Source organism: Staurois parvus, unplaced genomic scaffold (assembly GCF_062004578.1).
Source record: "Staurois parvus isolate SC_StPar_1 unplaced genomic scaffold, SC_StPar_1.0 ptg000312l, whole genome shotgun sequence".
Taxonomy (NCBI): domain Eukaryota; kingdom Metazoa; phylum Chordata; class Amphibia; order Anura; family Ranidae; genus Staurois; species Staurois parvus.
The window spans coordinates 2,215,002-2,232,281 of NW_028318108.1; the positions used below are offsets into that span (position 1 = coordinate 2,215,002).

The window sequence follows — 17,280 nt, forward strand, 5'->3', positions numbered from 1 at the left end:
GCAAGCAAAAACGCTGTTTGTTTTATTTTCCTTGCATGTGATTGGGCATTCCTTACAAAGTGAAGCTTCACCTCATTTACTAAACTCTGGAGCAACTGTGCTTACAAAGTGCACAGTTAGTCTGCCTTAGTGATTCAACCTGAAGTCTCTCCTGTACTAAAGTTCCATTACCTGCCTGTAGGCCCTGTACACTGAGCTGTGCAAGCAAATTTCGGTAATGCTGATATGAATGAATGAGTGACATCTTGGACAGGCCAATTAAAATGAACAAGCATTGGTACCCGACAGCTGATCCGGCCAAACACCACGGTGGCTGGTGGGGAGCTCTAGGACACCATGGTACTGGATAAAAGGTGAGTATAGTTCTGCTTTAAAATGGAAAAAAAAAAAGAAAGTGTTAAAAAGGTCACTTCCGGTTTTGGAAGCCTACTTCCAGATTCAGGAAGTGCCCATTTCTCAAACAATAGCTTGGCTTTTTAAGACTGGAATCAACTAATATGAAACTCCTCTGATCCATCCATGGTAAAATGTAGCCAAAAGAAACAGACCAAAAAAAAAAACATTTGTGGCAGTGCCCCTTAGTTTTAGGTTAATGTCCCTTTAAACAACTAAGCCCAAGATCTAGCGGACAGTTGAGACCAGAATCTAAAAAAATATTTAAATAGTTGGGCCAGGATTTAAAATAACTCAAAACAGTTGATCCCAAGATCTAAAAATAGATTGAACGGTTGAGCCAAGGATTTCAAATTGATCATGCTGCTCAGCCCAAGATCTAAAAATAGATCAAACAGTTGAACCAATGTTCTAAAAATAGATTGAACTATTGAGCCAAGACTTTAAAAATAGATCAAGCAGTTGAGCCAGATTTAAAGTATAACTAAAGACAAAACTTTTTTTATTTAGTTTTGCACAGAGTGGAGATGGATTAGAACACCTGTTAGCAATAAAAACCTGTCTGTGATCCGCACCTTCTATTTGTCCTGAAAGAGAAAGTAAAAGAATAGCCCAAATTTTGGGTTGTCCCCAGAAAAGTCAAAGAGGGGAAATCTTCCAATAGGGACACTAGTCCTGGTGACCAGGGGGTCCTCCAATCCTGCGGAATGTCATTTTATCTTTTTCGGTAGTTGACCATGTCGACTGCGCTTATGCTGCTCATACGACGTTTTCCCAGAAACTGTATATGCCATCATAACCTTGGATACTGTACTTCAGGACATCACAAATAAATTGGCAACTGCATTCACAGAGGCACCAGCTAAGGGGACACAAACAATTTTCCCTCTTTGAAGCTCAGTAATCTCCGACATGACACCACATTACTAGAAGCACATGCAGTAAATGACAAAAGTGAGACTTCCCACCTGTTAGCTAGCTGTCTCATCACACAGCAGAAGCAAAAGAGTGTTACATCACTTCCCCTTTCAACACAAAACATATTGTCACTTTCAAACTTGCAAATCATGTAGCGTCTCACTTTTTTTTGTCTAACCCCTGTAAATGTAGGAAAGCTTCACTTTGTAAAGAACACCCAATCAGGGAAAAGGAAAGTTAAAAAAAAAAAAAAAAAAAAAAAAGCATTTTTGCTTGCACATGATTGGATGATGGAAATCAGCATAGCTTTACAACATTTACTTCGCTCTAGGGAAAATAAGTGCAAGTGTTGTCTATTTGCCTTTAGTAAATCCACCCCTATGTACGAAGTTTAAATGATTAGGAATGTAGGTATATAAGAGCTCTTATTTTTAAAAAAAATGGCAGGACGTAATTACATAGTAGGCATCAGCATGTAAATACACAGGTTCACTCCAGACAAGTTCAAAAACTAGCCTCGGAATGCACACAGGGAAGAAACCCTCCTCGGAGCATTCATATACCTAAAGCAGTTGTGTGCACGCTTATTAGGCACTTTTATTATAGAACTTCAGGCGGTTGATATGAAGGTGCAGTTCTAATTCTCTATGCAGACCTCTTCTGTGATAATTCTCTATTTATGGTGTGACACTGGATGCAACATTCAATAACACCTTCCGCTCTCCTTTGTCAGCATGCTGGGTCACATTTATTTCCACTAACACACTTCCGTGCCAACCAAACTGGAGAAAGTATGTCTTATGTAAAACAGCACATTATACTGTATTTTATGCATATTATATATCTGATTGACATGTTCCTGAATTAAATATTTTCAAACAGAGTAGAATGTCAGCCACAAATAATATATAAAATGAATGGCCAGGGAAATCTTTAGATTAACTACTATGGGCAGTACAGTGGCTAAATGGTTAGGCACTTCTGCCTGGCAGTACTAGGGTCGTTGGTTAGAATCCCAACCATGTGACCACCTGCCTGGAGTTTGCATGTTCTCCCTGTGTCTGCGTGGGTTTCCTCCGGGTACTCCGGTTTCCGGCCACACTCCAAAGACATGCTGTTAGGTTAATTGGATCCTGTCTAAATTGGCCCTACACCCTGTTCCAAATTATTATGCAAATTCTATTTAAGTGTCACAAAGATGAAATATTTTGTTTTTTAGTGTAACTCATGGATGGCATTGTGTGTCAGGGCTCTTTTGATCACTGAAAACAATCTCGGACACCTGTGATAATTAGATTGGCAGGTGAGCCCAATTTAAGGAAAAACTACTAAAGGAGGGTGTATCACATTATTAAGCAGAGCACCATTTTCAAGCAATATGGGGAAGAAAAAGGATCTCTCTGCTGCCGAAAAGAGTGAAATAGTTCAATGCCTTGGGCGAGGTATGAAAACATTAGATATTTCACGAAAAAACTTAAGCGTGATCATCGCACTATTAAGAGATTTATGGCTGATTCAGAGCACAGACGGGTTCATGCAGATAAAAGCACATTGAGGAAGATTTCTGCCAGATCCATGCATCGGATCAAGAGAGCAGCTGCTAAAATACCATTACATAGCAGCAAACTTGGTTCAGAAGGAAGAACTATGCTTTCCGTAATAAAATCATCTTCATGCATGACAATGCACCATCTCATGCTGCAAAGAATACCTCTGCATCAATGGCTGCTATGGGGATAAAAAGGAGAGAGTCATGGTGTGGCCTCCATCCTCCCCTGACCTCAATCCTATTGAGAACCTTTGGAGCATCCTCAAGCAAAAGATCTATGAGGTTGGGAGGCAGTTTACATCCAAACAGCAGCTCTGGGAGGCTATTCTCACATCTTGCAAACATATTCAAGCAGAAACTGTCCAAAAACTCACAAGTTCAATGGATGCAAGACTTGTGAAGCTGCTATCAAATAAGGGGTCCTATGTTACAATGTAATGTGACCTGTTAAAATGTTTAAAAAGTTTAAATGTTGTTAAAAGTTTGATTGAAATAGCTTTTGATTTCAGTAAATATGCTGCAAACACAACAAATGACAATTTTCAGTTCTTTACAACCTATAAAGTGTTTTGAAATTTACTGTGCGTAATAATTTGGAACAGTGCATTGTAAGATTTTTATGTTTAAAAAAAATACTGTTATTAGGAGGTTTGTTCAATAAAATGTGAATTGTACTCTTAATAGGTGTAACATGAGAATTATGCTGACTGTTATTTACATCAATTATTTAGGTAAATGAAAAAATATCATTTGCATAATAATGTGGAACACAGTGTAGGATGTGTATGCATGAATGTGAGGAACCTTACATTGTACACCCCTTGAGGGTTAGGGACTGATGTGAATGTACAATATATATGTTAAGCGCTGCGTAAATTGACGGCGCTATACAAGTACCTGAAATAAATAATAAATAAATACTTGTCTACCAGGCACTTTCACCTCCTTCCTGCCCAGGCAAAATTTTCAGCTTTCAGCGCTGTTGCACTTTGAATGTCAATTGCGCGGTCATGCAACACTGTACCCATATGACATTTTTATAATTGTTTTGAGACATACAGAGCTTTTTTTTGGTGGTATTTAATCATCTTAGTTTTTTTTATTTTTTGCTAAACAAACCAAAAACAAAAAGTTTTGAAAAAAACAAACATTTTTTTTCTTAGTTTCTGTTATAAAATTTTGTAAAGGAGTAATTTTTCTCCTTCACTGATGTGTGCTAATGAGGTTGCAGTGATGGGCTCTGATGAGCATTGACAGGCATCACTGATGGGCACTGAAAGGCAGTACTCATATATGGAACTGATAGGCGGCACTGACATTTGGCACTGAAAGGCAGCTCAGATGGGCACTGATATGTGGCATTGATGTGCACTGGTAGGCCCTGATGATCAGTGTACATGTCCCCTCTGAGGAATGCCAAATATCGGCTCTCCTCTCCTCACGAGCTGTCAGCATGACAGCTCGTGAGGAGAGGAATGCCGATAACCGGCATTTCCTTATTTATATGCGATCAGCTGTGATTGGACACAGCTGATCACATGACAGAGCCGAAGTCATCGACTTTTTCCACTGATCGGTGATCCGCTGAGTCCCAGGGACACAGAGCACCACCGATCACTGTGCTGCGCCACCCTGGGGGGTGTGCACGCGCGGTTACAGTGGGAGGACATCATATGAGGTCCTCCCAGAACGAGAGAACCACCGCCCGACCGTCATTTCCTTAACTGGCGGGCGGGAGGCGGTTAAAAGGTGAAGAATATAATAATTACTTTTAATCCAAAGATGTACCCCACCATACTATTTTTCTGCCACCAGATGTCCTCAGTGTGATGGCCAGTATTTATGCTGAATGCATGACTATCACCATTCAACGCATTTTCTCTGTGTCCAGGTCATCCAGAACCCTCCCAGCATGGGACTGGAGAGTGAAAAGAGAAGTGGCACAGTGGTGAGCATCTCAATGTCACTCTGCTTTCTCAGCATGCTTCTTGTCAGCACATGAACAGGTGCGCTACCTGTAGAGCTTCTTCCTCTACTGCCCTGCTATACAGGGAGTACAAGAAGAGGCTGATGCCAGGTCAAATTCAGGTACTAACACGGCTTGCAATTGAAACCTTTAATAAAGTATTAACCTCCCTGGCGGTATGATTATTTCAGATTTTTGGTGCTGAAAGCGGTACCATTTTTTTGCATGGAAATATGTATTTTTTTTATTGTAGGCTGTAATTTTTAGGAAAAACTCACTGAAATCTGTCCGAACAAGAGTCTAGTAAACATCCCGGGTATGATAAAATTTGAAACACAAAATCATAAATTATAATTTAATAAATAATCATAAAAATAATATAAAAATAATAAAAAATTTAATTCAATAATATAATCAAACCAAAAACACTGAAATGTGAAATAGAGCGCCAAGTTCGCACATTGCTGAGCTCAGTCGCAAAATCGTTTTCAGTTTCTGATGACGAATTTCCCCCACGAATCATTATCACTCAATTCTGTAAGTGGTTCTGATTGACTATCGCTGTTCTCTAGCTGATCTAAACCGCTTTTGACCTAAAGGGACACTTTTTGGACGCCATGGACATTTCTCAGTTTCCAGGCAGAAAGAACAGACAAAATGCAGGCAGGGCGCAGGACAAAACACTAGGGACAATATGTATGTGAAATAGGTTGAAACAGCAATGTTTTACTGTGTAAAATGAAAAAAAAAAAAAATGACATTTTTTAAAATTTTTAAATTTCCCGCCGCCGGCGGCGGCGGCAGCGCCCGTACGTCCCGACGTCACAGGGACAGGACACAGAAGCCGGATGCCGGCATCGGCCGGAGGAGATGGACGGGGACGCTGCAGGGGACACATCGCGGGAGCGCAGGGTAAGGTAAGTGAAGAACACATGCCGGAGCAGCGCCGCATGGTATTCCCGAGTGTAGCTCGGGGTTACCGCTTTTGGTACTGAAATGTTACCCCGAGCTACACTCGGGAATACCGCCAAGGAGGTTAAGTATTAATATTAATTTATGTCTTTTATATCTTCCCAGAGTTCAGCTTTAAATGAGTACACATGGGAAAGAGAACAGTGGCAATCACTGGCTCTCAAACGGAGCTGGCTTACACTTAATTCCATCTTTTAGTGTACATCTAGATACTATTATATGTGGGACACAATGCTTTAAAAATGGCCTGTATTTTAAGCCAACGATAATACAGTGGGCTACATGAGCACCGGCTGTGTCTGAATATTGGCAGTATTGCACAGTTGCCTAGCTTATTTCGATGCTAAAAACATTTACGGCTAAAAAAAAAAAAAAAGATATTTGTGTGATTGTTTTTTTAACACAAAATTATGGCTCAGCGTCTCCCAATGTATTTGAACAAAACTAGACAAAAGCCACCGAACTCTAGCATAGACTTGTGCAGGTATCTTCTACTTACCTCTGGAATATTCTGAAGTACCCAGAGAAGGCGCATGGATGCATGTTGAGTGGTAAAGTTGATTAAGCTGGCTGCCAAGAATCTTTTCCTTCGAGTGAAGAAGTGAAGGAACTTGCAAGATCCGTGAACCGCCTACAAAAAAAAAAGTTATCCAAGGATTTAACCAAAAAACTGCAAATGATGATATTTTAGACAATATACCTCTCATAAACTCAGAATAGAAAGGTAACCCCTTTGCTTGAAAATAAGCAATAATAAGCGATAGTGATGTGTTTTTCCTGCTTTTTTACCTTGCAAGAAAAAAAAAAGTTTCCCTTTAAATCTTATGGGACTCTTTAGAATGCACTGCACCTGCAGCACAGTGGTGTGAAAGGGCCTGCATGCAGCATCTTTGCTGTGGTTTTCAAAAAAAAAAAAAAAAAAGCATAAAAAAAAAAGGCACTGGGTTTGCATTTTTTTGGTGCGTTTTTGAGTCACATGTCCATTTTTCACAGGTGCAGGCAACCAGAAACGTATCTAAAATGCGGCAAAAATGCGCTTTTACCAAATTTTTGCTGCAGAGTAGTGTGAGAGTTGTCTAACTCAGCAAGTAGCTATCAGTTTAAAAGGGCAATGTTTAAAGAATGGAACATGGGTTGTACAAATACCCACTTGTTGAGTTCCTGATAGTTTACTCTCTACTGTTTAAAATAAATGATAAAATATTCATGCATCCAAAACTAGGCATGCAGCAACACAATACTTCCCACTAAAATAACAGATTTTTCTCATGTCTTTGCATTCTTGTCTGCTCTAGAATAGGCAGAGAAATGCATGACAATTCACCCCATGTGTGAATAAGTCTTTATGTGGTTATAATGGCCCATCGTCTAACCTCCCTGGCGGTATTCCCGAGTGTAACTCGGGGTGAAATTTCAGTACCAAAAGCGGTATCCCTGAGCTACACTCGGGCTTACCATGCGGCATTGCTCAGGGAGTCCCTGCAGCGCTTACCTTGTCCTTCGCTCCTGCGATGTCCCTCCTGCAGCGTCCACGGCCATCTCCTCCGGCCGATTCCGGCATCCGGTCCCTGTGTCGTCGGGACGTACGAGGGCCGGAACCGGCGGCAAATTTAAACATTTTAAAAAAACTGTCATTTTTTTGTAAATGAATATTACATAGCAAAACATTGCTGTTTTAAAGCATTTCACATACATTTTGTCCCTAGTGCTTTGTCCTGTGCCCTGCCTGCATTTTGACTGTTCTTTCTGTCTGGAAACTTAGAAAAGTCCATGGCGTACAAAAAGCATCCTTTTAGGTCAAAAGCGGTTTTAGACCACCTAGAGAACAGCGATAGTAAATCAGAACCACTTGCAGAATTGAGTGATGATTTGTGGGGAAATTCGTCATCAGACACTGAAAACAATTTTGCGACTTTGCTCAGCGATGTGCGAACTTGGCGCTATATTTAAAATTTCGGTGTTTTTGGTTTGATTATATTATTGAATTAAATGTATTATTATATTATTTTATATGATTATTTATTAAATAATATATAATAATTTATGATTTCGTGTTTCAAGTTTTATTCTATCAGTGATGTTTACTATTGTTCGGACAGATTTCAGTGAGTTATTCCTAAAAATTACAGGCCTGCAAAAAAAATCTACATATTTCCATGCAAAATAATGGTACCGTTTTCAGCACCAAAAATCTGAAATAATCATACTGCCAGGGAAGTTAAATACTCATGGGCTGGAAAAATTAGGATATTTTCATTGTGAAGCTATGAACAATCTAGGGACAGATTACAACTGCCAGAGAAGTCATGAAGAGATCCGAACCAGAGCCCTGAAACTCCTTTTTAATGGAGGAGTGTGCAAAACATTAAGAAGTAGACACCTAGGGGAACAGGGACTATACTGGGAGAGGTATAGTCATACATGGACCGATCCTCTATAAAAGGTGCCACAGTTAACTAGGTGGAACAAAAGGATACAGATACTGCTACAAATGGTAATCTCAGCATTATAGATGGCATAGACATGGCGGTTCACCAACAAATACATTTAAAGCACCTAAATCTAGAGAGGCCTCAGGCCTGCATTTAGCATCCCCTGGAGCATATTACCAGCATCTCTGTACTGTTATTGCAGGTGTCAGTACATGTCAGCCACTCAGGTCATTCCTAAAGTACTATCATATGAGAAGTGATAGGCAAAGGCCACTTGGCAAATATCCTGGACCAGCCTTGTAATGACAATCTCTATTAATCTGCAAATGTGGTAACATTTTAACAAGCCCTATGCTTTAATAGCTAAATGCGAGTACATGTCATATTGCAGAGGGTACACAGTGATCTCTGTGATTATGACCCTTAAGAGCATCAATTTGTCCAGCATGATAATGCAGTTATTGGTGGAGTGTTGGACCTTCTAGAACAGGAATGATCAAGCTTTTGAAGAGCACAGGCCACTTAAGTGATTTGGTAACCAGTTGTGGGCTACAATGAAATGATTCAGAATTTCAAAACTTTTTGAATAGCACAAAGAACATTTTCCTCCTGTAGCTGCTGAAGGCCTGAGGGAGAGAGAGGAGAAGCCGGCATTCAGCGGTTCCAGGATAAAAATGGAGAGGATTGGTTCCTGTATATGCCGTCCCTCCGGTCCAAGAGTGAAACAATCTGACAGGGAGGCTACACAGGGCCCCCTGGAGCATGGGGCAGGGTCACCATTGTGATCCCTGATGCTACACCAGTGGTTGGGTGTGTGTGGTAAAACACATCACAACTATGGGGTTTTGCCACCCTGAAACCGCAAATGTAAATGAGCCCTTACTATCCTGAGCCCCTCATAAGGATGCTTTCCCACTGATGTGCTGCGGTTTACCCAGGCCATGGATGCAACGCAGTGCACCTGCAGCTTTCCTGTGGGAAAGCTGCTCTTTGCCATAGACTTCTGTTATATCTTGCGGGTTTGGTGCCCTTTCTGAAAGTGCACCAAAACAGAAGCAGGATATCATAGAAGTGCAATTTTCTGGTTTGAGGTTGAGGGTCACATTAGAAGGCTCCATGGGCCACAGGCTGAGCACACTTGCTCTAGAAGATTCTTTTAGCTCAGCAACAACTGGCATTTTATAGACCTTTGATGCCCTACTTGTATTTTTGTTCCTGTTGCATTCTTTATTGTATAAAATAAATTAAAAGTCTAAAAATCAAAAGAATCAGACTTTCTTATACTACATAAAAGTCTGGGTATTCAGGAGGCTCAGATTTTCACCATCAGAGTACAAGAAAGACACAGATAACAGCTGGACAATACCAGTTTGCCTCCAGTTATTTTCTAAAAAAAAAATGGTGCTTTATTATGTCATGCTCATTTAATCGGCTTACAGTTTTCCCTAGCACAGTGGTGTCAAACTCAATTTCATCATGGGCCAAATCAGCATTATGGTTGTCCTCCAAAAGCCAGTTGTATCTGTAAGACTAGATGTCCAGAGAAACCCTTACATCTGGTGTCAAGAGCCTCCCACCACCATCAGAAGTCAAGAGACCCCCACCCTACCTTACATCATAGTGCACTTACTTTGTGCTTCTGCCTGGAAGAAGATGGGGTTGGAGCTGGGAAGCAGAAAGTGCAGGGTCTAGAGGAGGTCCAGAGGAGGGCTGCAGTCAGGTGCCAGAGTCTGCTGAATGTTGGGACCAGGGGAGGCAGAGACCAGGGAATGCTGCAGCTGCACAGAGAGTCACAAGATCTGTTGGAGGAGCTATGTCCTCTACCTACTGCTCATATCGTGGAGGGGACAGAGACGGAGGAGTTCTGTTCTACTCTCTGCTGCCAACTGCTGAGACAAGGTGGGGGTAGGGATGAAGGGGATGCTGCAGTTGTGGTAGAGGAGTGAGGGCCACACGGGCTCTTGCAGGCTGGACTTGGCCAGTGGGCCTTGTGATTGACACAGTACCCTAGCAGTTTTTCTCTCTTATAACACTGGGACGTATCAGGTGATTATACTATGTACCTCCTTATCAAATGGAAAGCAGGTAGTAAGTGAAATGTATGAGTTACAGAATTTGCAACAACATTATGCAATCGCTATGTAGACCATCACATTTGGGTGGACTGAGTGCTTAACAGAATAGAAACAGAATGTATATCATTTCCAGTAAGAAACGTTAATCTTTTATTGGGGTATATGTGTGTGTTGAACAATTATTTTTTGGTGGGAAAAGAAGTTGCACGTGTGGTGCTCCATGTGGATAGAGCATTGATATGGACAAGTTTCTATGTATCATATACTGTTGTAATTTCCATAATTCCCTGCTGAATAAAATTAAATTTTTTACGGCATGATAATTTGTCACTTTATAAAAGGATGCATTTCCTCTCTGATAAATCTTGGGAATTATTGTACTTCTGCTTGTGGTTGCCAGGGTGCTGGTCCTCTTTTTTTTTTTTTTTTTTTTTTTTAGTTTGAAGCTGAATAATGATTCACCAACTCACTAAGCCAAGGCTATGAATCATTACTGAAGAGTCCATGGTTTTAATTTAACATGAAGCAAGCCAAAAAGGCTGCCCCCAGGAGGTACACAAAAACGCAAACTATACATTGAGACCAGGCTATTCCAAAATTACATTATAAAATTAGTAAAATTATGTTGATCTCTTTCACATATATCTAAGGGAACTAGAAAAGGAGATAACAGATTTTTCCCCCTGAAATACCTTAGGATCAAGCAATTTTAGCACCAGAAGCATTTCATAATTGGCATGGTCCATTTTTTTTTTAACAAATTTGGCCATACACACTTTGGGCAGAATCTAAGTTGGATGTAGGTGTAGGGTCCTGCAGTAGGGTGGGTACATCTGGTCAGGATACACAGGTTTTCACAATGTGGAACAGATATTAGGCAGGACAAGTCAGATAAGTCAAATCGCTTGTCACTTTGTGGCTCATGAGCACTGCAGGCCAGCAGAGATTGAATTCTGCATACTACAAATGCAGGGCCCTTTCACACTGCTTCACTGAAAAAATACATTACAAAAAATGCATATGCATTTATGTGTTTTCTGGTTGCCCGACGCCAATCATGCATCTGTGAAACATGGATATGGGACTAAAAGTGCATCAAGAACATGACTACAATGCATTTTTGATGCGTTTTCCATTCATTTCAATGGAGAGGTGTGTTTTTGGTGCACTTATAAAACATGCTCCAAAAATGAAGCATGCAGGCTTTAAAAAAAATGTACCCCACCCACATTGCATTGTATGAAGAGTTCCATAGCATTTAAAGATATACATTTATCATGCAAATTTGTTCCGCTTTTTAAAGAGAAGTGTGGACTCCTCCTCCCCAGTTATCACATGAACGCTGAGCTCTCACAGGCACTCTGAGCAGAGAGCGGTGACTGCCAGTCACCACTGTCTGCTCTGCCCTCCCAGCGCTCACTGGGGTGCTGGGCTGTAGAGGGAGAGGGAGCGGCTGGCTCAGGATTTCAGAGGCTTGCTGAGAGGTTGAGCCGGGTGTCACTTCAGGATCTTTCTCCAGTCTGGACAGGCTGAGCGATGTAGCTGGCTCCAACTCTCTGTCATATGAAAACAGGTCGAACGAAATGCACTTCTGTGATCCACAAGAGAAGTACAGCCAAAAGAGATTTGGATGTACTTCTCCTCTAAGCACCAAAAGCGCATCAAAAACTGATCGGTGTGAAAGGGCCCTTACAGTCTCCCTAAACTCCTCATATAATGATTTCATTATGTAACACAAGCATGTGTCTTACGGAGTCATGTAATGTGTGAATGTTACTGATAGGTCCAGCCATTGCTTTGGCAAACTTTATCAGAGCTGCAAACAAGCTATTTTATTTACTGGTCCTGAAGTATGTCATTACACTGATCTTCTGAAAAGATGTCTGACAGCTAAGCCTGTCACTAGTAGGCCTAAGTGACAGTACATAGTATGGGGGCACATAAAACCATAAGGAGAAGGTACAATGCATCCCGGTTTTCTGGGGACTGTCCCGGTTTTGAGGGGTATGTCCCTAATGGCAGTGGTATACCTGGGGGAAGGTAGTTAGGAAGCTGCTGCTTTCAATCTGGGGTGTCACACTGAACAGGATTCTGCTTAATTTGGAAGTAAGGAGTCTCTTAGCAGACCCTTACTGTACTGTCAACAGTGCACTAGCTGCGTGATGATGTCACATGCAAGGTCAGAGAGGAAAACGAGAAGAACTGAGTTCCATACATACTGGGTGAGTAGAGCTGTCAATATAGTGAAAGTCAATAATTGTGGTTGCCTAACATCATGATATCTCTACCTGGTGGTAAAGAAAAGAGTGCCATACCACAGTAGATGCATATGCAAGTACATACAATTTTGAAAAGACTTTAGGTGTCTGCACAACTGCTATACAATCATGCATATGCTTGTTCAGACTAAAGGGTTGATGGCTTCCATGCTTGGACAGCACACAGGCAAAAACAGACATCTTGGGCAGCCAAATTTTTTTTTTTATGGGACCTATTATAAAGAAGAATTTACAGAAGGTTTGTGGCCAGTATGTATATATCATATAAGAATATACTTGTTCTTTGTTACTGGGCTTCCCAAGTAGAGAAGACATAAGGATAACCTCTGAAACTACTAAGCAACTTATTCACTCCCTGGTCATCTCTCGCCTTGACCCTTGACTATTGTAACTCCCTCCTCACTGGCCAACCTCATCGCAGGCTATCCCCTCTTCATTCTATCATGAATGCTGCTGCCAGACTCATCCACCTTACTAACCGTTCCGTATCTGCCATCCCTCTCTGCCAATCCCTGCACTGGCTTCCCATTGCCCAACGGATAAAATTCAAAACATTAATAACATATAAAGCCATTTATAACTCTGCCCCAAATTACATCACCAATCTTGTCTCCAAATATCACCCAAACCGTTCGCTCCTCGCACGACCTCCTACTCTCTAGATCCCTTGTCTACTCCTCCCATGCTCGTCTCCAGAGCCTCCTCCATCCTCTGGAACTCTCTACCCCAATCAATCAGACTATCGCCTACTCTGCTCACTTTTAGGCGATCTCTGAAAACCTCTCTCTCTTCAGGGAAGCCTATCCTGCCTTCAGCTAATAATGGAATCTTCTATTCCTCCTACCAGTCTATCCCCCACAGTTATTACCTTTTGTACCACTAGCCCGTCTCTCCTAGATTGTAAGTTCCAAGGAGCAGGGCCCTCCTAACCCTCTTGATTTGAACTGTATCGTTCCTGTATTGTCTCCCGTTATATTGTAAAGCGCTGAGCAAACTGTTGGAGCTATATAAATCCTGTATAATAACAGCAACAACAACATCCTTGGAGCATTCACTTGTAAAAACAAGTAATGACAGCTTCCATATATCTCTCCTGACACATTCCCTTTAATGCCATTTACAAAGTTTTGATCCTAGTAAACCTTACCTGGTGTCTCTAATGTTTGTTGCATTGGTAGATTCTGGGTCCAAGTGAAACTTAATTGGTGGACCTGCAGCTGTGCTGAGACAAGCGTGGTGGCAGCTTTGTAGTGGAACCTCAACTGCAGAAGAGGAAGTGGTGCACACATCGGAGGGGGACACAGTTTGGCATTTTCACCTTGGACACTGGATGACCTTGCCCCATCACTTAATGGCTGCTCTGGTGCAGCTGCCAACAATATGTAGAGTGGCAGTGATTTGCTGGAATACTCTCCGCTTTCTGTACTTTAGCATCCAGGACATAAAGAAACTGGAACTTTCAGGTAAATTCCACCAGGCAGCTGAACTATAGTCCCAGCTTGGAACAGGAGGGTGTGTTCAGGCAAGTAAACACTGAACACCAATACTAGCCACACATTAGACAACCTTGTTGTACAATTTTCCTTTGCATTTAACAAAAACTATATAATATGAGATGAAATCTGAACAATATAGTTTCAATTTCTATCTAATCAGGCAGGCCCCTGCCTGACATAGTTGAAGGTAAATATAAAGAAGATTGTACATAAATTATACAATAAAAACGTATAATGTATGGCCAGATTTATTGTTGTGAGCTAATGTACTTTGCCATTTGCCTTATTTGACAAGCCTATAGATTTACTTGCATTTGAATTATATCAGCACAGAATAATGTTTCCCTATTTGTTCTAGAACTTGCAGAGCTTGCAGATTAGAATATGGCCTTGTCTTTTTTCTCAATAAAATAGTGTAGAATGAGTAATGGTTACTTGTAAAGTGCAGTAGCATAAGGCAATCAATCACATTTTAGTTTTGAAAGGTTGCTGTGTGTTACTACACTTTGTGCTTTGCATTATTGCATATACTGATTTGACAGCAAGGTGAGATAAATTACATTCCACTGCATAAAATGAAATGAAGGAAGCACAGGCAGAATAACTGGTTTTACAGATCTACTAATGACACCTCTGCACTGCTTCTTAATAAACAGTTCACTGACACCGACATAATCCACAAGTGTAACCGATTCAAGTAAATGTTTCCTGCAAGAAACATGGTGGCTGCCACTGTGGCCACTTCCGTCAGTGCTGAGGTTTATTATTGCTTCCAATGACACCAATGCTGAAGTTTAATTTTACTCCCACACCACAAGCCTTATGGGCAATGAAAGCAGCCCAGCAGGAAACCTTTATAACTTTAAGTACAGAATACGATTTTGCAGTGTTCAAGTACAAAATATTACCTTTAATAGCAGGGAGTTGTTCCAGGAACAAACCAGTTCAGCTGCCCGTAAGTCTTGCCAGCTGATAAAATTATGGAAAGGTTTTCCGGTCTTCCTGTTAAAAAAGATACATTGTGATTTTTTTTTTTTTTATATCTTGTTGCAATAATGAATAAATGTCCAGAGACATCATAATTTAGAACTTATTGCAGGAAAGGCGTGTTCCATGAGCGTTTCCTACACCGTGTTCAAAATGCATTCACTGCCTATTGCCATTGCAATCTACTGCTGGTGCCAATGCATTGTTAATGGCACCCCAACTGCAGATCGTGAACGCAGTGCATTTGCAGGCACCAGATCACATGGTGCCGTAGTATGATGTTCTCTGATTGCGATGCCTTTTTCAAAAGAAGCACATGCACTACTTTTTGTGCAGTGAGGTGCAATTTGCAGCCCATTCAAATGAATGGACTGCCAAAATTGCATTGGAGGGGAGTGCCCAGTAACATGGAGAGCGCTGCCTTGTGATTCTGGTGTGAACTGGTCCTGAATGTGTTGGATTAAACATTTTTAGGCCCCATGTACACGGGACACTTCTGAACGATGAAAACCAACTGATGGAAAATGTAGGCAAAAAACGGCTGTTTAGCTGCATTTGCATAATGCGTTTATGTGCGTTTGTATTTAGAAGCATTTTTTAAAGATAAGCACAGGAGAACCTCCCAAATGCCCAGAATGCACTGAAAAGTGGTAAATTATTAACCATTTCAGACTGTTTCAGAGAAATACAGAGAGTAGAAGCAGACACAGCAGTATGTGTTGAGATAATTAGGTGTGAGTTGCTCATTAACAATTTCTTTTGTTTCCAAGGATGGGAAAGGTGTCTGGTGGAGTGAGTCATTAAGGCCACCTGGCAGGGGGTCTTCGTGAGGAATTTGAGGTGTGAATGGTCATTAACATATCTTTTGTTTCCAAGGGTGGGAGAGGTCTGAGGTGTGAATTGGTCATTACAATGTGTGACAAGCTTGGTAGGAACATCCTCTGTACAGTGTTTTCTCCATTTAAGCACCTTGAAAACGCTTTGCATGCATTTTTTATGAAGAAAAAAAGGCTCAACAGCATTGGGAGCTGGAAGAGTTAAAAAAAAAAAAATTTTAACCACAATTTGCTAATAAATGCGATTTGCCGCATTTTGCGTGTGAAACGCTGATGAAATTCAATGCTGAACTAAAATTTTCTGCGTTCAAAAAAACGACTGTAAACTCAATGCCTGTAAACAACTGTAAATGAAGATAGGGAAACATTAGGGTGAGTTCAGGGGCTGCTGAAAAAAAACGCTGAACAGCTCCTAAATGTGAGTTTATCAGCTGCAGTGTACATGAGCCCTTACACTGATATTGCAAACAGATGTGACATAGGTAAACGTTACCTGTAGCTAATATATCTGTATGAATGTAAAGGATTATCCTTACTCAGAGGGTAGAAGTGAAAGCAGCCAGGGTCTGGTCATGCTGTTCCTATGTCAGTTGAGGTATGCTTTACCCTAATGAATTTATGGACAGTTACTTTACATATCTAACTCTAGGTATGAAGTGGATCAACTCATTAGTTGGCAGCAAATGTTTCAGGACAAGCTTTCTCTTCGATTCATAGATAAAGATCACTATACACTACAAGATTTTCAAATGAATATTCAATGTCTTTGTACATATAACCACTTCAATACCGGGCACTTTTACCCCCTTCCTGCCCATGCCAATTTTCAGCGCTCTCACACATGACAATTGCGCAGTCATGCAACACTGTACCTAAACTAAGCTTTTATCATTTTGTTCACACAAATAGAGCTTTCTTTTGGTAGTATTTAATCACCACTGGGGTTTTTATTTTTTGCAAAATATAAAAAGACCGAAAATTTAAAAAAAAAAAAAGTTTTTTTTGTTTCTGTTATGAAAGTTTGCAAATAAATAATTGTTCTTCATAAAATTTAGGCCAAGATGTATTCTGCTACATTTCTTTGGTGAAAATAACCCAAATCAGTATTTATTATTTAGTTTGTAAGAAAGTTCTAGAGTTCACAAACTATGGGATATATCTGAAAATTGATCAATCCTGAAGTACTGACAGCCAATCTAATTTCTTGAGGCCCAAAAATGTCAGAACAGTACAGATATCCTCCAAATGACCCCTTTTTGCAAAGTAGACAGTCCGACATACTTCATAAGAGGCATGGAAAGTTTTTTGAAGTTGTAATTTTTTTGCCATAATGTTTCGGAAAATTAAGAGATCAAAATATATTAATTTTCACAAATT

The 17,280-nt window shown here is 40.7% G+C and overlaps 1 protein-coding gene across 1 annotated transcript in view; it reads right to left on the minus strand.

Annotated features, from left to right (window-relative positions):
- GK5 (glycerol kinase 5) overlaps nt 1-17,280 on the minus strand; it is an 80,924-nt gene that overhangs the window by 44,309 nt on the left and 19,335 nt on the right. Inside the window, exons 4-5 of the mRNA XM_089683521.1 lie at nt 14,989-15,082; nt 6,298-6,429 (exon numbers count right to left, since the gene is read on the minus strand). Of these exons, the coding sequence (XP_089539647.1) occupies nt 6,298-6,429; nt 14,989-15,082 (226 nt within the window). The remainder of the gene's footprint in view (nt 1-6,297; nt 6,430-14,988; nt 15,083-17,280) is intronic.